Genomic DNA, 27780 nt, shown 5'->3' with positions numbered 1-27780 from the left:
CTACTACTATTATTGACCTGAGCATTTGATGGAAGGCAAAGTCGGGCATGCAGGCCATTTATTGATTGATGTCATTTTTTAATCTTTAGTTATCGTAAATTGCCCGTTTACTAACTCTGAGACAGTCCATCCTGCAACATATTCAGGTGATGCATACAAAGAACTATAAGACTAAAAATTCACATTCAAATATCCTCTTTTGTGGGGGTGGGGGATTCTACATATTACATCACATTGTTATACACTGCATTTCATCCTTAAGTATCCCAAAACATTTTACAAATCAAAACAACAAATATAAATTATACACTGTGACACTCTGTAACCCATATTCACCACTTGTATATGATTATTATATGTTTTGTGCAAAGATGACTTGTGAGGTATCATTTGGAAACTCGTAATCTGCTGAACATCACTGTCCTATTAAGATGTGTGTAACATCACTGGATGTAAAATGATGAGATTTTGCTATATGACTGTTACTGAAATATGTTGTAGTTCTGAGTAACACCCACAAACTAGTTGTTCAGAGACAAAGGCACATAGCAACCCCAGACATGATCAATAAAGTCAAGTGGGCTATCATTTAAACAGCCATTCTTCAGCAATAGGGAAGTGTAAACAAGAAATTTGCATTTCCTCCTAGATACGGTGCAAATCTCACGTATAGAGGGGACTGTTTATCTACCCCTGTCAAAGTTCCTTCCCCACTCTGAACTCTAGGGTACAGATGTGGGGACCTGCATGAAAGACCCCCTAAGTTTATTCTTACTAGCTTAGGTTAAACACTGCCACCGCCAAAGTGTTACACCAAGAATGGGAAGTGCCCACGTGGAAACATCTCCCCCCCCAAATTATCCCCCCAAGCACTACACCCCCTTTCCTGGGAAAGGCTTGATAAAAATCCTCACCAATTTGCATAGGTGAACACAGACCCAAACCTTTGGATCTTAAGAACAATAAAAAAGCAATCAGGTTCTTAAAAGAGAATTTTAATTAAAGAAAAAGTAAAAGAATCCCCTCTGTAAAATCAGGATGGTAAATATCTTAAAGGGTAATCAGATTCAAAACATAGAGAATCCGTCTAGGCAAAACTTTAAGTTACAAAAAGACAAAAACAGGAATATACATTCCATTCAGCACAACTTATTTTATCAGCCATTTAAACAAAACAGAATCTAATGCATAGCTAACTAGATTGCTTACTAACTCTTTACAGGCATTCTGACCAGCATTCCTGCTATGGTCCTGGCAAAAGCATCACACAGACGGAGAGAACTCTTTGTTTTCCCCCTCCAGCTTTGAAAGTATCTTGTCTCCTCATCGGTCATTTTGGTCAGGTGCCAGCAACCAAAATCTTAGCTTCTTAACCCTTTACAGGTGAAAGGGTTTTTCTTCTGGCCAGGAGGGATTTAAAGGTGTTTACCCTTCCCTTTATATTTATGACAACCCCCCAGTGGGGGTGAGGGATAACCTAAAAGAGAGGAGGTGGGTATAAAAATAAAGGACATTAATCTCCACAGGACCCTCATCTCTCCTCTCCACCTTTTATTGCTCTGCTCATAACACCAATGAATACCTAAAGAACTCTAAACTAAGGGGAATGGTCCCAGGCTGAAAGGAAATCCAGCCTGAGAACTGTGAAGTGAGAATTGCCTGCAGTATCTAGTGTGGTGAGAATTATGTTTGCTTCAAATCTTACTTAGCTTGGTAAAGTTTAGAAATTAGCTTGCAGTTTTATCTTTTTTTTTCTTTTGTAACCAATTCTGACTTCATGCCTTACCACTTATAATCACTTAAAATCTATCTTTTTCTATTTAATAAACTTTTTATCTAAACCAGTGTGTTTGATTGAAGTGTTTGGAAAATCTTTACTCAGGTCAACAGAACTAGTGTGTATTAATTACCCATTGTTGGAATGACAGACTAAATATGAGCCTGTACAATCCAGGGGCTACTGAACAGTACAAGATGCACATTTCAGGCTGGGACTGAGGGATATGTGGGTGTCATTCTGTATGGAATTCATTGATGGCTGGGCATAGCATTCGTGTACTCAGCTGGAAATGATTTTGCATGCTGGTAGCTGTGAGTGAGCAGAGCCTGCAGGGGCTTGCTGTTCACTAGCAAAGCAGTGTAAAAGGCATCCCTAAGGAGACACACCAGTTCAGGTTGCATCCTGGGGAATATCACATGCACAGAATCACTGACTTCTCCCAGTTCTGAAGTACAATTGCCTCAGATATAGAAAATGATGACTGTTGAGTAGCACAAAGACTACACAACAGTTTCTGTTAGGAAGGGCAGAACAGCATTCCCATTTGAGACTTCAAGGAGAACATAATTAATCTTGTTTTGTTTTGAGCCAAGTCCCTACTGTATGCGCATTTTCTGATCTAGAGTTCTAGATTCTAATACAAATATGTCAAGTTGTAGAGTTTGCTGTGGAGTGTTTTCTGTTAGGGAAGAACAATCTCCAAGCAGACTACACCAAGTTTGAAAAAACTGTAGCTGCAGATCCTCTTCAAGCTTTCAGTACTTTGCATAGAAATGTTCACCTCTCATTTGATTCAGCTAGAAATTCCACATAATATGACAGCAGATTTTCTTAAGTTCCTGTTCCTTTTAAGAAGCTACAGCCAAGAGAAAGACTTACTCCTTTTGATGCCTGTAATGTAAGAGCTTGCTATTAATCCAAGTATTAGTTTTGCAAACAATCTAAATGTGCTGTTATACATCCTGCTAAATAGCACTGGCTGTAGCTCCTTAATGAACAGGAACCCAAGAAAATCTGCCATTATCCTATATTAGGGAGACAAGGTGGGTGAGGTAATATCTTTTATTGGACCAACTTCTTTTGGTCAGAGAAACAAGCATTTGAGCTTACACAGAGCTCTCCAGTCTAGGAAATGTACCCAGAGTCATAGCTAAATACAATGTGAAAGAGATGGTTTAGCATAAGTAGTTAACACACATTTCACGGGATGATTTAAGGTGAAGTGGCCCATTAACATCCCCCCAGTCATAGGGGAGGAAAGATGTGGGAGGTTGTTAGTGGGTTATACATTGTTGTAATAAGCCATAAACCTAGTGTCTCCATTCAGTCCATGTTTTTTAGTGTCTTAGTAAAGTTATAAATTTAAGCTTTCAGGCTTGTCTTTTGAAACTGTTGTTCAGGTTCCCTTTGCAGATGAGGACTGATAGGTCCAATGTAGAGTGATCACTTTGTGAAAAGTGTTCACCTGCAGGTGATGTGGTGTTTTTGTCTTTTATCATTTTCCTGGGTGAGTTCATTCGAGAGTGTGGTGCTTGTCTGGTTTCACTCACATAGGTATTATTGGGACATTTAGTGCAGTGGATGAGGTACACCAGATATTGTGATAGGCATGCGTAGACCTGTGGGTATTGAAAAGTGTGTGTGTGTGTGTGTGTGTGTGTGTGTGTGTGGGCGGGGGGGGGGTAAATTATTGTAGAGATGGAGATACGTCTGCAGGTTTTGCATCTATTCTGGCAAGGTCTTACACCATTTTGAGTTGATGAGCCAGTGGGGAGCTGTTTCTGATGATGAGCCGAGAGAGGTAGAGGGTTATTTAAAGGCCAGAAGAGTAGGTTCAGGAAAGATTTCTTTCAGAATGGGGTTCCCATTAAGTATGGGTTGTAGTTGTTTGATGGTCCCACATATGGGTTCCAGGGTGGAGTCGTAGGTGACAACTAGGGGTATGCAATCAGAGATGGTTTTATTTATTTATTGAAGCAGGTTCTCTTGGAGTATTTGGGTGGCCTGTTCCATGGTGTGATCTACTTCTCTGGTGGGGGGTCTGTGTTCGGGGAAGGTGATTTTGGGCTAGACAGTAAAAATCATGGACTGAATAGAGACACCCCCCAGCTGCGTTCCCTTTCTTCCTCCTGCTCCCCCTCCCCATGACTGCAGGGGTGTTAACAGGTCACTTCCCCTTGATTGGTCCCTTGAGATATGTGTTAACTACTTATGCTAAACAATCCGTTCCACTTTGTATTTAGTACTTCTTGAGGAATTCTGTGCCAAAAAATTATGGGCACAGTATGTTAAAATTCTGCATGTGTTCTTTTTACAAATAACACAATATAATCACACTAGTTTCAATTATTTTGGTAACTTATTTCAAAATACCTGTCAGCATGTATGTCTGTAACAATACAGACAACAAAAAAAGATTCAGGACAAATACATTCCTTAGTAGGCATGTTAATATAGAACTTTGAGTAATAATTAATTTAAACTACAATACAGAAACATATTTCCCACACCCCTCAGAAACAGTACAAAGGTTTGGGGGAGTCAGAGTAATTGAGGAGCTGAGGGAGAGGGAATTAATTGCTGGGAAGGAGCCTGGGTGTGAATTTGGTGAGTTGTTGAGTGTGGGTGGGAGAAGTATGGAACAGGTTTTTTGTGGGGGTGAGGAAGGATTGTTAGGGGGTCTCTCCCATGTCAAGCCTCGCTGACCCCAAGCCTCTCACATTCAGTGAGGCACATCTGCCCTTATCAGCCACCAACCCTCCCCCCGTCCCCATGGTCTCTGCACCCCCACTCCCATTCAGCCCCTGCCCCACTCTCTTCCCCCCGCCCCAGTAGCCCTTCTGAACCCAAGTGTATGACTCCCCAGCCTATGTGCCCTATGCTCCAATTCCTGTGCCTCTTGACCTGGACCCATGGCCAGGGCACTGTGAGGAACACAGCCTCTTCTCTTTCCTATCTCCGCTGGGGTTGCTCCCACCTGGGAGTGGCTGCTCTGTTCTGGTGCGACAGCAGCCCCTGGTGGACAAAATGCACAACTGCAGCACTTGTCCAGCAGAATGTATTTTCTGTGGAGAAAACAAATTCTGCAGGGGCCCTGAATTCTGGCATGCAGAGGGGCGCAGAATTCCCCAAGGAGTAATTTAGCTGTGATGCTCTGAGTACATTTCCCAGACCTGCAGAGGAGCTCTGTGTAAGCTCAAAAGCTTGACTCTCTCACTAACAGAAGTTGGTCCAGTAAAAGATATGAGTTCACTCACTTTGTCTCCCTAATATCCTGGGACCAACACGGCTCCAACACTACATATCACCTTATATGGAATTTCTGTCTGAGGAATGGAATGACTTGCGGTGCTCCCTCCTACCTCCCACACACATAAAAAGTGATTCCCATGGATCATCTGAGCTGGCATGCTGTTTTATGCTCCCCTTCCCCCAAGCATCCAAAATTAAATTTGTAACCTTATATTTCTGCACAGGTGGTTGATTGTTGTGCAGCAGCCCAAATGAACTGTATTGTCAAGAAATTGTTGCCTTTGCGGAGGCCCTAATGGAAATCTATTGCATGTGGTAATAGATGTTACAAATAATGGAAAAGAGATATTTCGAAGACTGGAAGTGATCTATTTGATCTAATTACAGGGTGGTATTTGGCTTTTAGTTGGTACCTAAGTTTCTAAAAGTCTGGTAAAGGTGTTCCCTCAGAAAACAATGAACCCAATTCCTGGAATGTTTGTATTTTGTCTCTAAGGTGCCACAAGTACTCCTTTTCTTTTTGCGGATACAGACTAACATGGCTGCTTCTCTGAAACTTGTATTTTGAAGGATACTTTACTCTTAGGGCTTGGTTGCAGAAGACCCCAGTGGGCCTTTGGAAATCCTTTAATCTATTCTCTGAATACCAAAGTCATTCAGTGACTAGAGTATAGTTTGGCATAGTTGTAGACCACTAGTTGGGTATGATATGATGTAGTATTTCGAATAGTACTTTGGGTTCTGTTTTTATTATCTGTAATAGTGTGGCTCCAGAACACATTTTTAATCAAAGCTTGCAAAAGCAGAATACTTAGTTATCTCCAGATCTTTTTATAAGTAGTAATATTGGAAAGGTGTATAGATTGGGAAACAGTTTAATTGAATTTTTTTCTTTTATGTACTTTATGCATTTTAGAGTCTCTGTTGCTACCCTTTATTTTTTCATTCAAAGTATGTCTTTGAAGCAAGCCACGTGTTAGAAAACTGCAACTCCAACAACCTTGGAAAGAACAATAACTGCACTCCTAGAATTCTGACTTTAACAAACAAAGGCTGTCTTGGAAAATGCAGATAGTTTGCATAACATAATGATAGAAATATAGGGCTGGAAAAGGAGCCCCATGCTGAGGAAGGATGAAGTATATACATATTATGCAATTTACAAGTCATATAATAAAGTCGCTAAGGTTGATGCAACTGCCTGTTGACCAAGCTGCCTCTACATCGCTGGTGAGGTTGAGCTAACTACAGTCCTCAGGATGCAAAATTTTTCATAGGTCTGAGTGATGTACTGAGGTTTATCTAATTTTTAAGTATAGACCAGGCCTGTCAAGGTTCCTCCCCCACTCTGAACTCTAGGGTACAGATGTGGGGACCTGCATGAAAACCTCCTAAGCTTACTTTTACCAGCTTAGGTTAAAACTTCCCCAAGGTACAAATTAATTTTATCCTTTGTCCTTGGAATATCCACTGCCACCACCAAACTCTAACTGGGTTTACTGGGAAACGTAGTTTGGACACATCTTTCCCCCCAAAATCCTCCCAACCCTTGCACCCCACTTCCTGGGAAAGGTTTGGTAAAAATCCTCACCAATTTGCATAGGTGACCACAGACCCAAACCCTTGGATCTGAGAACAATGAAAAAGCATTCAGTTTTCTTACAAGACGACTTTTAATAGAAAGAGAACCAAATAGAAGTAAAGGAATCACCCCTGTAAAATCAGGATGGTAGATACCTTAGAGGGTAATTAGATTTAAAACATAGAGAATCCCTCTAGGCAAAACCTTAAGTTACAAAAAAGACACACAGACAGGAATAGTCATTCTATTCAGCACAATTCTTTTCTCAGCCATTTAAAGAAATCATAATCTATCACATACCTAGCTAGATTACTTACTGAAAGTTCTAAGACTCCATTCCTGGTCTATCCCTGGCAAAAGCAGCATACCAACAGACACAGACCCTTTGTTTCTCTCCCTCCTCCCAGCTTTTGAAAGTATCTTGTCTCCTCATTGGTCATTTTGGTCAGGTGCCAGCGAGGTTACCTTTAGCTTCTTAACCCTTTACAGGTGAGAGGATTTTTCCTCTGGCCAGGAGGGATTTTAAAGGGGTTTACCCTTCCCTTTATATTTATGAAAAGGCCTAAGGATGTCTACACTTAAAATGCTACAGCAGCACAGTTGCTCCACTGTAATGCTTCAGTGTAGACACTACCTATGCTAACACAAGGGATTCTCCCATTACTGTAAGTAATCTGCCTCCCCTAGGGGTGGAAGCTAACTATGTCATGAAGAATTCTTCCATTAACCTAGTGCTACACCAGGAGTTATGTATGTTGGTTTAACTGTTCTGCGCAAGGGTATGGATTTTTTACACTCCTCCAGTAGCTAATAGTTAAGAAGTTTTCTTGTGTAGACCAGGCCTAAGAGTGTTTTGCTCCGTCTTAAAGTGGATTAAGCTGCCCATGACCAAAGCACTCTTCCAGAACACGTCCACCTGCAGAATTATCAAGCAGAGCTATTATGCTTTACATCCGTTCCCCCTCTTAACCTGAATTAACTTTCAACCCTGAATCTGCTTTAAACTCACCCTTGCAGTTAATCTCTTGGGGGGTTTTCCCCCTGCATGGCATTATGCTGCCCCAGCCTGTGAAGCTACATCTCAATCTGCTGTTTGGGCTGGGGGGAGGCCCAGGTAGGTTACCCCACAGGAGGGGCCCAACGTTAAAAAAAAAGGGGGGGGGGAGTTTAAAGCAAGTATTCGTATTCCTTAGGAGACCACAACACGCTGCGGGAGTGAAAAGCAGTGTCCCTCCGTGGGCAGAAGGGGCTGGCGGCACGTTGGGGCAGCGGCCCGGCTAGGGGCGGTGCGCTGATGCCGCCACGGGCCCGCTGACCTCTCTGCGTTGGGCCCCGCGCGGAAGCGGCCGCGCACGGAGCCCGCGTCGCGTGACCACGGCCCAAGTCGGGCGCGCGGCTCAGGCCCTCGCCTGACTTGGCCGCAGCTGGGCGCAGCCTCCCCCTCCCGGTCTCGCCGGTCCCGCCCTCGGCACACGCGCGACTACTCGGGGCCTCTCCGTGCGTTCCCCCACGTTAGCCCCTATGAGCCCCACGTGGTCGCTCTCTATTGTGCAGGCGGCGCCTGTCAGCCGGGATCCTCCTGGGGCAGGCCGCGCGCAGTGCGCCTAAGCGGAACCGGGTCACCGCCAGTCAGGGCGCGCGCCTGGTGCGCGGGCTCCGCCCTAGAGCAGCGAGAGCTAGGTAGGGCTCTGTTGCAGAGTCACCAGGCAGCGCCAAGGACAGCTATGGCGGGGTCTTGAAAGGCCGGCGGGGGCACCGCCTCCTCCCCCTCAACCAGTCGCCCGTAGGACTGACGGTTGGTGGCGCGTGCGGCGGAGGCTGCTAACATGGTGGGTAGCGTCGCTCGCTCGCTCGCGTCGCGTGGCGCGGACTTCTCTGGGCGGTCTCCTTCTCCTTCCCCGCGCTGCTGGCCCGCCCTGCCCCACCCTTTTACTGCCGGCTTCTGCTAGGTCGCGTCTCATCGTCCGGCGGGGGGCACCGCCCTGCGCCTGGTGAGCTCGGATCGATCCAGACGCTGCTGGGCCCGTCGGCTCGCTGCAGAGCGCGGGAGGTGTCGCCCCGCGTTGACGGCTGTAGAGCCCGGCGCCCGCTGCCAGCCTAGCGGGGCCGCGGCCGTTGGGGTAACGTGGCTAAGGGGGAGGGGTGCGATGGGGCCTGGGCTGGAGATGGAGCCGGGGGTGCGGGGAATTGTCCTCAGGCAGCGGGGCGGGCGGGGCCCCGGCCTGTGAGGGCCTCGGGATGTGTAACTAGGGGGGGCCGGGCGATCCCAGGCTGACGCTGCGGAGCTGGCAGGGATTTGGGGGCAGGCTGGGAGGTGGAATCTGAACTCTGTGAGCTGAGCAATCTTGACCTGAAATCGGGGCCGCGATGAGCACGAGGCCCCGTCCCCGCCACGTGAAGCGTTGGTGGGTCGCTATTTACCCGCCTGCACGGATTCGCTGCAGAGCGTCACCTTGAGTGTAATGGGCGGGGGCGGGGGGTGTTAAAATTTCTAGTTTGGTTAATAAAAAGAAAAGGAGTACTAGTAGCATCTTAGAGACTAACTAATTTATTTGAGCATAAGCTTTCATGAGCTACAGCTGACTTCATCCAATTTATTTGAGTGTAAGCTATAGCTGACGAAAGCTTATGCTCAAATAGATTAGTTAGTCTCTAAGGTGCCACTAGTACTCCTTTTCTTTTTGCGAATACAGACTAACACGGCTGCTACCCTGAAACCTAGTTTGGTTAATATGTATCTGGGTTAGTGAAAATGTAAACTTATCGAAGTTTTTATTTATAGACTTTGCTCTGTAAAATAAGTTGGAAATTTTAACCGGGAAAGAATAAAGCAGACTTAGACGTCTGTTTAAAAGAAATGAAGTGCTGACAAATATTTAGCTTTGACTGGTACACATAAAATGAATTAATTTCTCAGTCTGATATGTTACTATCAATTTATGTGTTATTTGTAACAATAATACATTTCTTAAAAATCAGATACTGAGGCCTCTTTAGATTGATAATACAACTTAACTTTTTTTTTTTAAAGGGAACGCCACAAAAGGATGTTGTTATAAAACCTGATGCACCAAGCACATTGTTTTTGGAGAAACATGCAGATTACATAGCTTCTTATGGTGCAAAGAAAGACGATTATGTAGGTATTTGCTTATTTCACTATTGATAATACTCTGACAACAGTGATATATCTTGCCATTTCCTGCACTGGTAGGAGTAGGTTGGCAGGTGATGAGTTAGAAAGTTCCATATCTTTTTTGTCTCTGAATGCAAAGGGAAGGGTTAAAAGAAAAGACTGTTGTTCTGACAGGTGGAGATGGTGGTTTTCCTTGGTCAATGATGAGACTTGGCATGTATTATCTGACTCTAAAGTTGAAGATCACTGCTTTAGCTCTAGAATTACTCTGAGACCTGGGAAATGTGATTTTTTTTTTTTTTGCTTATTAGGATGAATTTGTGCTATTGTGATACAACATCTTCACAAATATCACGTATGTCCCATAGTTGCATTTCTACCTGATATAATGAGCCTCAGCATCACTGGATTTAATCTGGATTCTACTAGAAAATGTGTTATTTTGAGACTTCTGTATTATTTAGGTGTAGCCCTAAATTCATTGTATTACAGTAATCTAGTCTGAGGGTGAAAGGGATACAGATAATTGCAGAGGTGTTCATCTGAGAGGCAAAGCTGCAGCTAGCCTTGCCAGACATAGACAAAAGGAAGCACTCTTGGCTGCTGCTGCTGTTTGTATATTCAAAAGCATCTGAAATTCCCACAGGACCCTTATGTTGGAATTCAGGTAACACAAGGCAGGTGCACCTCTCTCTTTCATATATTTTTCCTAGCCAACCAGACGTATACCTCTGTCTTGTTAATAGTGAACCTTAGCCAACCAACCCTATCTGGTTTTATGAAAGAGAGACATTTATATTGTTGGTTGGTCATTCATCCCTCCTATAGTATTTTGTAGGAGAAGATGACCACATCTGTCGCTGACATGGAACCTAGATCGCTGTTTTCTCACTGTCTCATGAGAGGCCAAACTACTTGTTTCTATATGAGTGGATCATCCAGCAAGATCCCCAGTTAAGGAGTTACGTTCTGGTCCCAGTGAAATCACTGGGAGCTTTAGCATTAGGGTCAAACTTTTCACTCTACATTTCCAAATATAATTCCATGTAACTATCTTAAAAAAAAAAAAAAGAGAGACAGGTTAAAAAATATAGCTATACAAATATTGTGGAAAGCATCACTAGCCTGGTGCTGAATTAACACAATAATGAAATAGAATTCTTCCACATGGGGACAGATAATATCTCTAACTCTGCCATTTGAGTATCTTCCACATGAGTACCAATAGAGTTGGCCAAACCTGAGGATTTCCAGTGACTGGAAGTTTTAATGTTTTGAAATTTCAGTTGAGCCAGAAATTCTGAAAAATCTTTTGGAAAATCTTTCATTTCCAAAATGAAATATGCTCCCTGGACCCCAGCAGCTGATGACTTAAATTAATGTGATTCTTGTCAGTTTCACAGGGATTGGGGACCCCAGTTTCCTAGACTCCTGAGACAGTTGACTCCATGGCAGGGGGGTCTGGAAACCCTGGGAGTCTGGGCTCAAGCTAGGGCTCTTGGGGCTTCTAAGCCTCCTTTTATAGACCTGGGGAGCCTAGACCTGGAGGATATGTCTACACTATAGAAAAACAAATCTGTGGCAGCGAATCTCAGAGCCTGGGTCTACAAGCTCAGGCTTTCCTACGGTGCTAAAATAGTGCATGTTCCCTCTTGGGCTTTGAGACCCACCCCCATCTCCGGGTTTCACAGCCTGAGTGGGCATGTCTACACAGAAGATTTTAGCACCATAACGCAAGCTTGAGTCTGCAGGCCTGGGCTGTGAGATATATAGCTAGTGCTCTACCAATTTCACGGCTGTGAAAAATGGGTCATGGTAAAATCTGATCTCCCCTGCTGCTGAGAGCCTGGGGCTGCTAGTCCATCCGGGCTGGGGAGGGACAGGAGTTTTCCTTTTGCTGCAGGGCCACTCTTGGTGGGGAGATCAGATCCACCTCCAGGGGCAGTGCAGAAATGAGGGTGGTATACCCTCACTTCTTTGCTGCAGAAGCCCAGGAACTGGGCTCCGGACTCTCTCCCCACCCCCCCCACCCCACCCCACCCCCCGCCAGCCGCAGCTCTGGGTCCAGGCACCGAGCTCGGGGCTTCCTCCCGCAGTGTCTCCTGCCGGGCTGGGGGCTTTTGCTCCCGGTGGCTGCAGCTGGGGCAGCCTCGGCTTCTGGGCTTGCCCCAGCGCATGGCTCCTGCTCCAGCGCCGAGCCCAGGGCTTCCTCCTCTGGGGGCTTCTGCTCCTGACGGCTGCAGCCAGGGCGGATGCGGGAGGGTGGGACAGACTGCCTGGACTCGGGGCTTCTGCCCCGTGCCACTCCAGCCGGGGGTCGGGGATCCCGTGACACATGCGCGCACACACCCCTCGTGGCTTCTGCAATGAGCTCTGGACTTCCTCTCCCGGGGCTATGGGCTTACATTCCTGCCACCTTGGCCTGTGGGCAGCTCAGGCTTGGGGCTTCCCCCCTACTGTTGCTCCAGTGGGCCTGGGGGCATCTCAGGATCAGGGCTTCTTCCCCTGCAGCTCCTGCCAGGGCTCAGGGTGACCTTGTAGGGGCTTCTGACCTGGGGCTTCTTCTGGGGCTGGGACATGTGTTTTTCCTGGGTGGGTCCCCAAATTGGCCAGGCCCCTGTCTTAATCTGTCCGTGGTGAGGGCTAGCAGCTAGGAACCCCCGGTTGGGGCGTTCCCAGCAACATGGGGGGAGATCCTACCCACCTCCACCTCTGCGAACTTCCTCTAACTGCAGGAAGTTGGAAGCTCATGAACTTCAGAGCTCAGAAGTGAGGGTGGCAATCTTGGGACCCCACTACAACAACTTTGCAACCCCCCCATCCCATTTTGGGTCAGGACCCCCACAGTTACAACACCCTGAAATTTCAGATATAATCATCTAAAATCATCCAATTGACCAATTTTAAAACCCTCTGGCCAGGAAATTGACGAGAATGGACTGTGAATTTGGTAGGGCCTTACTTATAGCTATAGATTGGTTTCTGTTTGTTTGTTTGCAGGGTAGATATACTCTGAGAGGCCAGGCTACAGTGGGTTTTCCATGTTTCCACAGCAGGGAGCCTGAAAGCCCTGAGAACCCTGGTTCCCTGCTGCAGATACAGGAGTTGAGCCCTTGTGACAGACGGAGCTTTCTGGGTCCTGACTCCATGGCAAGGAGCCTGGAAGCCTTGCATAATAAGACTGCCCTTGAGCTGTGAACCAGGTTCCCAGCGCTCAAGTAGTCCACATGTCTTACCTATCCCAGATCCTTAGACCCTGGAAGCCTAGGCTCCACAGCAGTCCACCTGGAATTCTGATATAAGTTTGTCAAAGGAGACTGTTGCTTTGAAACATATCTGGTTCAATTAATCAGCTTTTTTGACAGAATTGTTTTGGTAGAAAATTCCTGATCAGCTCAAATTATTGAACCTCATGTTTCCCCATTTCAGTCTGGCTTGATTTTTAGTGTTCCCCTTTCAAGTCCACCAATGGTCTGGCCTTAGCCTTTGTGCCAGAAATACCAAAACATGAGGAATTTCTCTTGGGAATGAGAAAAGGAGTACTTGTGGCACCTTAGAGACTAACAAATTTATTTGAGCATAAGTTTTTGTTAGTCTCTAAAGTGCCACAAGTACTCCTTTTCTTTTTGCGAATACAGACTAACCTGGCTGCTACTCTGAAACCTGTCTTGAGAATGAGTACTTACAAATCCTTTCAAATACTGATAGCCTTTAACAATCCTCAATATGCTGGAGGCATAACTTGACATGTTATAGGGTCAGTTCTGGGAGCAGCATTTTAATAAAAAATGACACATCGTTAGTTTAGCCATGTGATGTGTATTACAATATTGGGCAGGTTTATGACTTCAGCTGGACATAGAATGTATAATTCTTTATTAAATTAATCTCTTATATTCTGCTCATAGTAGTACTGTTCAGCTACGTTTTAATAGAATTACAAACTAAGCGAATTGGACATTCTAGTCAGTTAGTACCTTTTTCCAGAGTAGTCTGTAGCAGTCGTGCTTGGGGGTTTTTAAACCAATTATGAATATCTGTATATATTTTATATTCATAAGGCTACACAGAGAAAACATACAGAAAAATAAAATTAGATGTTTAAATACGACAGGTCTCCCAACAAGATGGCCTCAATTACGTTTTAAAGTGTGGTGCCTCTGACTGAAACCTTCCTTCTCTTATGCCATGTGTATGGTCTCGCTCTCCTGCTCACCTGTAGCAAGAAAATACATAAATTACTATGGAATATTACAATACAGTATGAAAAATCATAGGTAATGCTGATCAAGAAAGATTTATAACAATATATTAAGCTACAATAAATTAGGTTTTTTTTCTTCCTGTTACTGCTCTAAATTGCTTTGCTTCAATTTTGGCAAATAGCAATTAGGTAATTAACTGAATGTTAGGCTGTTATTTTGAGGGGACCATTTAAGCAAAGGACTTGAGCAAAGGACCAGAGCCAAGAAGATTGTAACTTACGATCTGGTCTGAGCTACTGTCCTGCTGCATAAATATGGGCAAGTAACTTGACCTTATGCCTCAGCCATCTAAGATGGAAAAATTAAGTAAAGGGCAGAAATTCACTGAATCAGTTGCAGCATCTTAGCCAGCTTAGAAAGCTTGTCTTTCATAAGTAAACAACTTAAAATAAAGTACAACTTGGCTTGTTGGTTGGATGGGGAGGATTTGGTAATGGCTAGATCTCTAGTTCAGAGAACTTAGTCTAACTTACAAAATTGCAGCATTATACAAAAAAATACAATCTCCACTTGTTTACAGAGCCCTGCAAAACCACAGATACCCGCTTTCTATCTGCGGATATATGCATCTGCGGATGCAGTTGTATTGTTTACCATCTTTGCAGATCAGATGCGGATCCAAATTTTTGTATCCGAGCAGGGCTCTGCTTGTTTATATGTCTTTGTCTGCTTAAGAACTAAAATTCTGTACTACTTAGGAGTACTGTATGTCGGAATATTTGAGGATGAGCGGTGTCTACTGGGGACTGACAGTAATGGATCTCATGGGACAGCTGCAACGAATGACCAAAGAAGAAATTCTAGCCTTCATCAAATCATGTCAACATGAGTGCGGTGGAATAAGTGCCAGTATAGGTCACGATCCTCACCTTTTATATACCCTAAGTGCTGTCCAGGTAAATATATAGAAAAGAAAATATTGGAAGTAAGTGAAAACAACTGCTTGATTTAATAAATTAATTTGACTGTTCTAGGTACCACCAAGGTATTTCATTTTTCTGCTGTCACATTGAAATGCTTTATCTGAGCCGGATTTATTCATTAGAAAAATTGTTCAACTTATAGATTTATAGACAAGCTGGGACCACATGTATCTAAATGGCATTTTAAAAACTCTTGTATCATAAATCATTTTCTAGGGAAGAAGTGTTGTGGGTTGTAATCCTTGAATAGGATGAAATAGAGTAGATGTATCGCAGGTCAGTGATGAGTCTTGGCATGTATTACCTGAATCTAAAGTTGATGATTATCACACTTTAGCTCTAGAATTACTCTGAGACCTGAGGAAATTGCTGTGCCCACTCTTTTTAGGTTGAGTGAGTCCCAGCTATTGTGGGTATAGAGCCACACTTCTGCTCGTCATAAATTATTCTCAGTGTCTTAATCAGTTACCACACATTCTGGACCAAGTTTGGGTCTATCCACGCTGGCCAGCCAAAAGATATGTACATAGGGTTCCCAGCCCAGTATAGAGAGGGAATAAGTCTTGAGGTCCTTCTGATTTTCTTAAACTCCTTATGCTTAATATTGATGTTACTATAAGGTAATAAAACCACAATAGATTGCAGCCTAAATATAAAAATCTAAACTGAAAATTTAAGTTACAAATTTAAAATAAAGTCAGGAAATGCGAATCTAAGGTTCTTTTAGCAATGCTAAACTAACCCACCTTGCACATACTGTATTCATTTATATTATACATTAAGAATTCTAAACTGTTAATCCAAAGTAATAAGTGCAAGTTGCCACAAGAATCTTAATTTCTGCTTTTCCTGTCCTGCAACTTTATTAGAACACAATATGGCAATGTTAATATGTTTGTTTTTCAATTTAAAAAAGCATATTGCAACACTGGAGTATTATGCAACACTCTGTAAACTGCAAAATATAGATTACTTCAAACACTGTGGCTGGAATTAGGGAATTGCTCAATTTGTTTTCTGCAACTCCATAGGACTTAAATTGCAATCAGCAGATAAAGAGAACTTAGACCTGGGTGAAATTTTTCAAAATTTTGTTGAAATTCTCCTCTCCACCATCCCCTTATAATTCACTCCATAGAGGTTTTTCCAAGAGCTTTTTTGAGCAGAATCAGCTGAATTACTTCCTATAATATGATTTAACTAAATTGTTCATAACTTAAAATTCTTCTCACTATTACCAGGCATGTGCTGCTTATTGAGGACTAGTCTATACTTTTAAACTCAAGTTGTGATTTTTTTTAATCTATATTTGTAAAAATGTGCCTATCCAAAAGCTTTCTGCACCTTTCCATTACTTAGGTATACATACTACTACAAGCCCAAAACATCCTTATCTCCTAACAAAATTCAACCATAATCAGACTGTAATAAATCAATACCATGTTCCATGATGCTAGCTTAACTTAAATGACTGTTTTAAAACTTTAAAGTGGAGAAAGAGATTGTGTTGAGACCATGCATGGAAATCTTCATCTTAATTTGGGAATTTTAAAATTTTATGGAATCAAGCTTGTAATGTTGGGTAGGTTGTAGTTAGCTGAAGCTTTCATGGTAGTGAAAAGTTTTAGTGATCATCGATAAAATTAAATTCTGTGTTTTGTTTTAAGAAAACTAGGGCTCTGGTTCTCTGGTAAATTCTAGGAAACTTTATCCTTCTAGTAATTGATTTGAGTTATTTTTGTTTTGCAGATTCTTACCTTATATGATAGTCTCCATGTTGTTGATGTAAATAAAATTGTTGACTACGTAAAGAGCCTGCAAAAAGAAGATGGATCGTTTGCTGGAGACAAATGGGGTAACTTACATCTTCAAAATCTCATTGATGAATTACGTATTTCATATAATGAAGCAGTTAAGATTAAGTTGCCCTGCATGTTTTTTCATTGTGTATTGTGCATGAACTGCATTTATTTCCCTCCGTGTGTAAAAAGGAGCCAGTCACATGTCATTGCTTTTCTAGATGACTCTAAACTTATAGAAAAATGGAATTAAATAACAAAAACTGAACAGCCTTCATAGAAGTTTCTGAAAGCTCAAAACTTGTTAGAGCTTGTGATGGAGGGTGCCTTCACATTTCAGTGTAATTTGTATCAGATATTAATCTTTGAGTTTACTATCTAGTCATTCTAAGTTGTGGTATGTCTGTTGCTTGTAAAAGGAACTGTCTCTGCATAGCAGTGACACAAATCTGCGTCTGCAGTCACAGCTTCTAAAAATATTGATCTGCTTTGATTTTGATTTTTTAAACGGTATGTTTGTTCACTTTTTCTTCTGTTGACATTTTAAAATACTTATTTTATATAAAATATATTTTAATATTTCAATGTTGTATCCTGTTGAATATCAGTTACAACAAAACCATTGTTTCATTTTTCAGTTAATAAAATGAAACGATCAAGGTATTTCAACATATGTAAATCCATAAGCATCAGTTTGTGGTTGACAAGCTATGTGTTGGTATTAAAATGGTGCTGAATATGGATGACCAACTTTTACATTGAACCAGTTTGTCATAATATAGTAATAAAATACACAGGCAAGGATATGACAATTTACATTCTTGTTAGTTTCAGAGTAACAGCCGTGTTAGTCTGTATTCGCAAAAAGAAAAGGAGTACTTGTGGCACCTTAGAGACTAACGAATTTATTTGAGCATGAGCTTTCGTGAGCTACAGCTCACTTCATCAGATGCATACCGTGGAAACTGCAGCAGACTTTTTATATATACACAGAGAATATGAAACAATACCTCCTCCCACCCCACTGTCCTGCTGGTAATAGCTTATCTAAAGTAATCATCAGGTTAGGCCATTTCCAGCACAAATCCAGGTTTTTATTTATCAGATTGGATTACTGAAATGCATTCTAAGTGAGGCTACCGTTGAGGAAAATTCAGGAGCTAATGCTAATACAGAATGTGGTTACCTGCTTGATTGGTGATAGGAGCTACAACGAGGATATTATACCAGTTCTGAAAAACTGCACTCATTCTCTATTTGTATCTGGGGTACAGTTTAAAGTGTTGATTTGAGTTCTAATTACTGAGGTCTAATCTACGCTGGGAAAAGGATTACTGATACAGCAACCCCTCCTAATGTATGCACAGCTTTTGCTGGTATAATGGTTGGTTCCCTTAGCAAAATAACACACACCTTTTTTTAAACAATATAACTCAGGAGCGAGCAAACTATGGCCCGGGGGGCCACATCCGGCCCTTCAGACGTTTTAATCCAGCCCTTGAACTCCTGCTGGGGAGCGGGGTCTGGAGCTTGCCCCACTCTGCACGGCTCCTGGAAACAGCAGCATGTCCCCCCTCCAGCTCTTATAGGGGCAGGCAGAGAGCTCCACATGCTGCCCCCTGCCCCAGGCACCACCCCTGCAGCTTCCATTGGCCAGGAACAGTGGCCAGTGGGTGCTGCAGGGGCGGTGCCTGCAGATGGGGCAGAGTGCAGCGCTGTCTGGCCGCACCACTGCGTAGGAGCCGGAAGGGGGGATGTGCCGCTGCTTCCGGGAGCTGCTTGAGGTAAGTGCCAACCGGAGTCTGCACCTTGACCCTCGCCTGCACCCTAACCCTCTGCCCTAGTCCTGATTCCCCTTCTGCCCTCTGAGCCCCTCGGTCCCAGCCCAGAGCACCCTTCTGCACTCCAAACCCCTCATCCCCAGCCCATTGCCCGCATCCCCAGCTGAAGCCCTCACCCCCCCACCCCAACCTTCTGCTCCAGTCGGAAGACCCCTCCCACACTCTGAACTACTCATTTCTGGCCCCACCCCACAGCCCTCACCCGCTCCTGGACCCCAACCCCCAATTTCATGAGCATTCATGGCCCGCCATACAATTTCCATACCCAGATGTGGCTCTTGGGCCGAAAAGTTTGCCTATTGCTGATATAACTATTTATACTAGGGCTTTTTTGCCACTATAGAAATGTCATAAAAATCATTCCTCTTAACTGATGAAACTGTACTTGCAAGCTTCTAGTGTAGACCTTGCCTAAGAGACCTTTCTTGATCTGTGTCTTCACACCAGCTGAGGACCTTGAGCATTGTGGAGCCTGGTGTTGGTGTATTCTTGAGGGTACACTGCTCTTTAACTTGCTTTGTCCAAAGTTCTGAGTCTTTGTGGCATTCAGATTATGATGTTGAAGAGCTGAGAGTGGGTAATGTGGGTAATTTACTGGTGAATGAGTCTCTGTGTTGACATGGTTTAACCAGTTCTCTTTCCATTCAGTGCACAGACTGTGCAGTGGGTGTTTTTTAGAAACTGAAAAATAAATAGCATATTTACAAATTACTTTTAACTGGGGTAAACCTGGATATTTATCTGGCAACCACAAAGTGATCAAAGGATTATTAATTCATGGTTACATACCGATCACTTTATATTTGTTTAGTGTTATCCTATTGGGAAATAATGTGAATGTATTGGCTGGTGGAGGAAAATATTGGAGTGTTTTCTATTTAATCAGGGAAACACCCATGTTTAGTGACTTACTGTACGCTTTTTAATAGCATGCATTCTCTGTGTGCCTGTAAAAAAAAATATATAGTTCTCTGTAGTTATACTATTTTTTTCTCCCCCTTTGTAGGAGAAATAGATACAAGGTTCTCTTTCTGTGCTGCAGCAACACTAGCTCTTTTGGTAAGTTCTGCAATAGGGTGGCTATTAGATACAAATATGTAACAGTTTTCTGTGGATGGCAGACAAGTGATGCTACAGTAGGTGTACTTAATTTACTTGGTGGTAGTATAAAATGTTAAAAGGACTTTTCTGACTTGCAGGGGAAGCTAGATGTTGTTGATGTGGAAAAAGCAGTCGAATTTGTTTTGTCCTGTATGAACTTTGATGGAGGATTTGGTTGCAGACCAGGTTCTGAATCACATGCAGGGCAGGTAAGTGTTGTTGCTTTCACACTGAAATATTTTAAATTAGCAAGAAATTCTTAAGTATCAAATATTTACTTTTTATCATTGTTTCTAAAACCTGTCAGCAATGCAGACTGAAGCATTTTTCAGTTCCTAAATGTATGTAAAGAACTATTCCATTAAATGACACAAGTACAGAATTCATCTGTTAAGAGGCCTAGAAGCTGAATTTTGTCTGTAAAAATCCGTATCAGAACCACAATTTTGTATAGTGGTGTGAATTTTTGTTTCAAACTTCACAGGGATGAGTTAAAAATGTAATTAAAAAAGTTCCAAAAGAAAGACCAGTATGCAGCGGTTCAAAAAGGAGTTAACATTCAGATTTGTTAGGGAGGAAATATCTCAAATGTTCTAATATGATTAGAGCACAATTTTGAAATCATCTACTTTTTCTCTGTCAGAATAAGCATATCAGAACTTTTGTAATTTACTGGCTTGCATATTGTTCAAATGTCTTACCTTCTGGTAGCAAAAATACTTGTTTGGCCTAATTATAATTATAGTTCAGGTGGAATTTAGAATAAAAGGTAAAGAGTGGAATCTACGGTAAAGTCTGATATGTTGCAGAGGTAACTTGGTTAACTTCTTGATGGTGCTGGTGGAATTTCTTTTAAGGTGACAGGCTAGCTGGAGGTAAGGTGAAGGGGTACAACTAGAGCTCATTAAGAATTAAGATATCATTAAGAATGGATAAATGCCAAGGAAGATGACCTGTATGACTTCCTCTAGAAACTTTACATGTAACTTAACTTTGGATTAAGTTGATACCAACACTTACTCCGAACCTCCAGTTGATAGAAATTAACTTTAACACATTTTAGTACTATTTCAGTATAGATTTAATCACAATAATCAGCTGTTCATTTTCCATAATTGTTCTGAGCATCATAATCTGGAAGGATTTATTTGTTTAAATGAAAATATAAAAACTACTCAATATAGAGAAACTTATTTATGAAACATGCAACTGAACGTTATACAGTCTGCCTCAAAATAGGTTTTTTTATTCTGAGTCTCCTGTAAGGTCCTGTATACATTAAGAAAATACCTTAACGTTCAATCTGATCTTTTAGGACTCTACAAATTACATTTTGCTTTTAATGACAACTAGAGTACATTAGTAAAAATATTATCTTCTGATAAGATTTAAAAAATCATAACAGTGGAGTAGTATGTTCACTTTGTAAACTGAACACTTAATTTTCTAACTTGCTTATTTTAACTATTAGCATGATGTGAAATAATGGAATCCTGCTTTGTGATCTTCCTACATTTAGTCTTATTACATGCTACTTTTAGTTCTTAAATACACATGAACTTTATGTCTGTAATTTTAGATCTATTGTTGCACAGGATTTCTGGCTATAACAGGCCAGTTGCACCAAATAAATGCTGACTTGCTGGGCTGGTGGCTTTGTGAACGTCAGTTACCCTCTGGAGGTCTCAATGGAAGGCCAGAGAAGGTATTTGGTTCACTTTTTAAAAAAAAACTCTTAGTGTAGAAGCAGAAATATTTTTCTAATTTCTGGAAAATATCATGGACTTCCTCTCAAATGCTGTTGCAAAACTTTTCAAATGTTTTTACTCTTAATCTTGATTCCTTTGCTGTATCATCCAGTATAGGCCCCTGTTTAAGAAGATGCAATGTTCTCAGCATAGTTTAAGGCCTCAAAATACCTTGCTGAATCAGGGCCTGGATATATTGTGATGTTTTAGGAATGCTGTGTACTACGGGATTTATAAATGTTCATTCATAAAGTAACGAGAAAAATACTTTGTTGGATTTATAATTTTTGTGGGACTCTATTGTATGTGTCCAACAATTGAATAATGTAATCCGGAATGACTGACTTGCAAGTGGAGACTTCTTAGCACTAGTTTTCTTAATGGATGCAGCAGACAAATGCTTTCAAACTTAAGATTTTTTTTTTGTTTAAATTATTAGTTGATACTGTCCTCAAAGTCTCTTGTCCCTCTTCCTCGTTTACATGGTATTTTCATGGCTGTCTTCTTCAGAGCCAAAATCCTGCCAAAGAGACTCTCAAGGTTTCAAAAGCAGCAGAACACTTGTGATTCTGCTGCTGGGGGACAGGAGGAGGAGGAGGAAGGGCCATCTGTGAATAAGCTGCGTGTTGGAACTCTGTTCTCTGCCCAAGAAACAATGCTCCAGAGTTGTACTCCACTCAGTGATGTTTTGATGATGTGGCTAGTGGTTTCACGAAATCTAGTGTTACTACTGCAACCCATGTATTTAAAAAAAGTAATACTCGTATATTTATTTGCCAGTTACCAGATGTATGTTATTCATGGTGGGTGTTAGCATCCCTGAAGATAATTGGTAGACTACATTGGATTGACAGAGAGAAATTGCGCTGCTTTATCTTGGCTTGCCAGGATGAGGAGACTGGAGGATTTGCAGACAGACCAGGAGATATGGCAAGTTCATTTAAATGTACATTTTAGGTTGAAATTCAAGGTTTACAGTTTTGCAAAAGGCTTTATGTTCTATATAATAAAAATTAAACCAATGCAGGTAGTACATGAGTATGAACAGGGTAATGCTACTTAGCATATCTGTTTCCTTGAGGGAGCATGTGACAGTCTTTGATATCTGCAGATTATCCCATGCTGAGAATTCAGGAGCCTTTTTCTGTTTAAAGCCCCAGCAGACGGCTGAAAAAACATTTTTTTGAAAAGCAACAGGCTAATAAGATTGTAGGCTCTGTTGCAGTTGTGACTGTGTACATTTTAAAATGCTACAGTAAAAAGAGAAGTAAAAACTAAAGTTGTTTAAATAGACTTGTCCAGTTACATTTGATTTTTTTTTTCTCTTCAGTTAAAAGTGGTGTTGGAAAACATTAAGAATATATGCTCTGGATATTTATAGCTTAGAACAGGGGTTCTCAAACTTCACCACAGCCCCCTACTGACAACAGATTACTACATGACCCCAGGAGGGGGAACTGAAGCCTGAGCCCGCCTGAGACCTGCCACCCCAGCAGGGGGCCTGTAACCTGAGCCCGACCAATGAGGGAGGAAGTTGAAGCCTGAGTCACCATGGCTGAAGCCTTTGGGCTTTGGCCCCAGGCGGTGGGGCTTGGGCTTCAGGCCCAGCAAGTCTAACACCAGTCCTGGCAAACCCATTAAAATGGGGCCTTGACCCACTTTGGGGTCCTGACCCACTGCTGGCTTAGAATTTAGCAAAGACAAATGTGTTAATTTAAACAAAAAACATTGGGTAAACTAAAGATGAAAGTGAGCTACATGAAAATGGAAGGTGAAAATAATATTTAAGATATCCCATTAAAAATTGTGGCAGTATATTTAAGGTCAAATTACAATCTGGTCATCAGTAAAACACAGTGTTGTGGCAGTTATTGTGAGAATTGAAATATTTGCTGCTACTAAAGCTAAATTTTCTGTTCAACTTGTATTTACCTGAGAGACTGAATACCTTTCCCAGACTTGAGGAAGAGCTCTGTAGTTAGAAAGCGTGTCTTTCTCTCACCAGAAGTTTGTCCAATAAAAGATATTACCTCATGCACTTTGTCTCTCTAATACCCACAATCGTGAGTTTAGTTAGTTTCTCCCTCCCTTATTTACTATAAATATATTCACAATAGTTACTTGTTCAGGCTTGGCTTGTCGTAACTTGGGCCTGCCCATGTCTGCTAAGTTAGCCCAACACTTGTAGCAGGAAGCTTTTTTTAATGTCTCTAAGGAGAATTAGAAAGTAACATTAACTTTGGGGCCATACAGGGGCCTGCCCAGTCTCCTGTGTAAATTTAGAGCAGCCTCAGAGCTCCTTTAGCTTACATTTGGCTTTTAATGGCCTATCTATGGGCCTTAGGAAGCAGAGAATAGCCAGTGCTATGCATTCTGGACATGCCCATGATCTGCCTGCTATGCCAACTCTTTGAGGAAGGGACAGTCTTTTAATTGTGTTTTGTTCAGTGCTTAGTATGTTAGGGCCTTGGTACGAGGCTGAGGCTCTTAGGCGATATCATAATACTAAGATGTGGGAGGCTGGTAGCTGGGTCAGTGTAGAGCCCTTAAGCCAGCTGTAAACTGGCCAGTGAGGCCTTCTGTACAGATGGTATATTCAGGGAGCTGTTTCCACCTAGTTTATTGCTTATTTACACAGCAGAGCAATGTAAGGAACTTTAGTAAGCTGTGAACTAAGTCCTAAGGGTTTCTTTAGTGCAGTTAGCTCAGGCTCTTACTTGGGTATTGTCCACACACACAATCCTGTCATCTGAGCTAAGTGGCACTCTGTTTGGTGCTAGCCAGCACAGTTGGGGGGTATGGGTTATAGCCCTGGTTTCTATTTTCACTAGTGCTGGCAATGCCCACTTTGCAGTGAAGATGCAGGCTAAATCACTGAAGGCATACCCTCAGCCTAAGGGTTTAAGTAAGTAGCCTTCTATGTTGTCTGTGTAGGGATATGCAAACTGCATAGCAGCCTTCTGGAAAATCTGTTTCTAATCTCATGAAGGAATCGCTATATCTCAGAGAATTACCTCCTACCTATATTTTCTTTTCTTCTATGCCCCATTTTTCTTTTCCTGTTTTCCCTCCAGTTGTGTATGCAGGTCCCTTTGGCTCCCTCTAAGACAGAGACACTCAAACTCTTTTTTACTGGTGACCCCTTTCACATAGCAAGCCTCTGAGTGCCCCGCCCCCCTCCCCCCCCCCCCCGCCATATAAATTAAAATCACTTTTGGTGTATTTAACACCATTATAAATGCTGAAGGCAAAGCAGGGTTTGGGGTGGAGGTTGACCACTCGTGACACCCTCCCATGTAATAATCTCATGACCCCCTGAAGGGTCCCGACCCCCAGTTTGAGAACCCCTACTATAAGACCTGTCAGCACAACTCTGTTCAGAGAGACTGCCAAACACCAATAAAATGTTCAGTGAAAAATGTGGAGTTTATGGCAGATCGGGTTTTAGATCACCAGGTTAGCCTATAACTTTTACATTATATATAGTAGAATCATGAGGTTCTAGATTTACCATGTTGTAACAATACAATAGAGGAATTGGTGGAAAGAGCTGTCAGACTTTTTCCATTATCTTTATGCATACTGTTGAGTTCAGGTTTAAAAAATTTTCTGGTGGCAACAAACGTCATCAATTCAAACATCTCAAAGTATCCTAAATGTATACAGTTTGAAGCTGGCTATTGATTTCTTTTAATGTGTGTGAATATATCTGTTATTTTTAAAGTAATTGCATACTAAAAACCAGGAAGTTGTGCATTTGCATTGTTCTCTGAAATTAAATCTTCAACCACCATTGAGCTTTCTCAGTCTTTTCTAGCAACTCAGTTGTCTTATTGTCTCACTGTAAACTCATCCAAAGGGTTTTAGTTGTCAGTGTGTTATAAATTAGTTAATTTTTTTCCAGGTGGATCCTTTTCACACCTTATTTGGAATTGCTGGACTATCATTGTTAGGAGACGAACAAATTAAGCCTGTCAGTCCTGTTTTTTGTATGCCTGAAGACATCCTTCAAAGAATAAATGTACAGCCTGAACTTGTGAGCTAGACCTTACAGAAGCAAAAGGTTACAATGCTCAGCTGCTTTGATTTTGTTGGTTGAAACTCATCTCAAACATACTTGCATATATTTTTTCATTTTAATGTGTTTACATCAGTACAGTAAGAAATTATCACTATACAGTAAACCTGGTCACTTTGTTTGTGGATTGTGTCAAAATGGCTTGTTTAAATAAATTATGTGGATGTTACGTGTATTGCAGGTCTGTAACAGATGAAGAAACATTTTTATCTGCATCTAAATATGTGGACCTGTGAGCTCTGTACACTAACTTAGAACAACAGTGTATTAGTACCACTAGTAGAGTACTTGAATGACTTAATTTTTTTGTATTTCCTACAACATCAATCATAAAACATTTTCTTGATAATATAAGCATGTATTGACAGTGAGCACTGAGCACTGTATTTAAGAGAAGCAGAGAAAAGATACTTACAGTTAGAACACTTCCATGTTAGTGGACACTTGTGTATTTAAAACATCCTGTTTAGGATATACTACCATTTTTATCCACTGAAACACACAAGTTTTCTTCTCCTAGCAATTAAGTGTAAAGGTTTTTGTTCTCAGCAAATACAGTTGTTACCTACCAGTAAAGTCCTTTATTAAAGAAAATATTTTTACTACTAGAAATCCAATATAATTTGTGTTTGAGTGTAGATTGAGACTTGCTGATAATAAGCATTCTACAGATTGCCACTCTACAGTCTTATGATTTGCCAAATGTGCTGCTAATTGAAAATTTGTCATTGGTTTGAACTACTACTTCATTAGCACTTGAGAAAATAGTTGCGAAAGAAATATCAAGAATAAAAGTAGCTATGAAAAATATTTTCTGAAGGATGAAATCGTTTTTGTCTTCATTGGAGCGCTTAAAGTGCCTCCATTTTACATCCCATAGCATTGTGTGTTTGCATCTGGTCACCATGTTCTGACTGAGAAAGACTAAATGAAATTCCAGTTGGACCATATTAAAGGTAATTGTGAAGGAAAAAATAGCCTTTAACAGTCCCCAGCTTATTTATAGTTACAGATGTCCTAAAAGATTTTTCAAAATAGTTCTCCATTTTTTTTAATAGAATGGTCAATGCAGAGCACTAGTCCTTATTTCAATTGGCCTGTTTTAAGGTTATTTTTCTTTAAAAGCCTTTTTGCCAGTCAAACTGTTTTTCTAAATTAACTGGTGGTTCTTTTAAAGAAGACCACCAAGAAAAGGTGTACAAAGCAAACTAGTGTTCTAATTAGTCACTGCTTAAATATATTCTAGTCTTCCGCTTTAATTACTGTATTATATAGATTTTTTTGAAAGATTCTGGTACTGTATATTGTAGTCAATCCAGCAATATCTATCACTACACATACGAATTTATCTATAAATTATATCTTGTTCAATCTTCCATCAATAAAGCATCCAATGAAGAAAAGTAGTTGTCCTTTATAACATGTGGAAGTTAAAGTATTTAGTCTCAGCATTGGTATCACTAACTACCTCATTTTATCATGTTAAATGTTAAGATTTTCAGCTCCCTGTGTGGAATTACAGTAAGATATTAGTACTGTCTTTGACAGCTTGACTTTGCATGTAGAGATCCTTTATTAAATGTTTTCACACACTTGTTTCTATAATTATTGATATTTTTACACAACTTCATACTGAAGTATCCTTCAATGTATATATTGAAAAAGCAATCATTCATTGCAGCATAGCTACTAATGTCCTGGAACTGCAGTAACAATATTGTGGTAAGAAGGAAGATCCTCTCATGGATCAATAACTAGTCAACACGGGAAACCAAGGGTAGGACTAAATGGTCATTTTCAAAATCTAGAGAGGCAAATAGTGGTATCCTCCAGGGATCTATACTGGGACCAGTGGTGATCAACATCTCGATTAATGATATAGGAAAGGGTAAACTGTGAGGTGGCAAAATTTGCAGACAATACAAAATTGCTCAAGGTAGTGAAGTCCAAAGCTGACAATGAAGAGTTAAAAGGAGATCTCACAAACCTAGGTGATGGAGCAAAAAAAAGCAGATGGAATTCAGTGTTGATAGGTGCTATACATACAAAATGACAGAGTCTAAATTATTTGTTCCTACTCAGGTTTCAGGGTAGCAGCTGTGTTAGTCTGTATCCGCAAAAAGAACAGGAGTACTTGTGGCACCTTAGAGACTAACAAATTTATTAGAACATAAGCTTTCGTGAGCTACAGCTCACTTCATCGGATGCATAGAAGGGAACACACACACGCACACACAGAGATAAGTGGGAACTATACAAACTGTAAGACAAGGTG

General features: G+C 41.5%; 1 protein-coding gene and 2 non-coding genes across 6 annotated transcripts; all 3 read left to right on the top strand.

Annotated features, from left to right (window-relative positions):
• The first annotated feature begins 8331 nt into the window (after positions 1–8331).
• Positions 8332–27097, top strand: RABGGTB (Rab geranylgeranyltransferase subunit beta). Of its 4 annotated transcripts, none has more exons than XM_077824128.1 (9): positions 8332–8443; positions 9646–9753; positions 14714–14911; positions 16688–16793; positions 19585–19637; positions 19778–19888; positions 21259–21384; positions 22208–22357; positions 25332–27097. In XM_077824128.1, the coding sequence occupies exons 1-9, from the start codon at positions 8441–8443 to the stop codon at positions 25470–25472; spliced, it is 996 nt and encodes a 331-aa protein (XP_077680254.1). In that variant the 5' UTR covers positions 8332–8440; the 3' UTR covers positions 25473–27097. The 4 variants fall into 4 exon arrangements, with proteins under 4 accessions (XP_077680254.1, XP_077680255.1, XP_077680257.1 ...); XM_077824131.1 differs by lacking the exon at positions 8332–8443 and adding an exon at positions 8591–8734; XM_077824130.1 differs by lacking the exon at positions 8332–8443 and adding an exon at positions 13865–14027 and having other exon boundaries at positions 9645–9753.
• On the top strand, positions 9946–10028 carry LOC144269655 (small nucleolar RNA SNORD45). Its single transcript, XR_013346968.1, has one exon. It is a non-coding gene; the product is annotated as a small nucleolar RNA SNORD45 (small nucleolar RNA).
• LOC144269654 (small nucleolar RNA SNORD45) lies at positions 15214–15298 on the top strand. Its single transcript, XR_013346967.1, has one exon. It is a non-coding gene; the product is annotated as a small nucleolar RNA SNORD45 (small nucleolar RNA).
• Positions 27098–27780: the final 683 nt, after the last annotated feature.

This window comes from Eretmochelys imbricata, chromosome 8, assembly GCF_965152235.1.
Source record: "Eretmochelys imbricata isolate rEreImb1 chromosome 8, rEreImb1.hap1, whole genome shotgun sequence".
Classification (NCBI taxonomy): Eukaryota; Metazoa; Chordata; order Testudines; family Cheloniidae; genus Eretmochelys; species Eretmochelys imbricata.
The sequence above is the reverse complement of the archived record's forward strand: the minus strand, read 5'-3'. Positions and strand labels throughout refer to the sequence as shown.

What these genes read in the sequence shown, in the direction of transcription:
- RABGGTB (XM_077824128.1), top strand. An exon ending in GTGCAAAGAAAGACGATTAT is followed by an intron (nt 9,754 to 14,713) that starts GTAGGTATTTGC and finishes TGTACTACTTAG; the next exon opens with GAGTACTGTATGTCGGAATA. An exon ending in CAGCAACACTAGCTCTTTTG is followed by an intron (nt 19,638 to 19,777) that starts GTAAGTTCTGCA and finishes TCTGACTTGCAG; the next exon opens with GGGAAGCTAGATGTTGTTGA.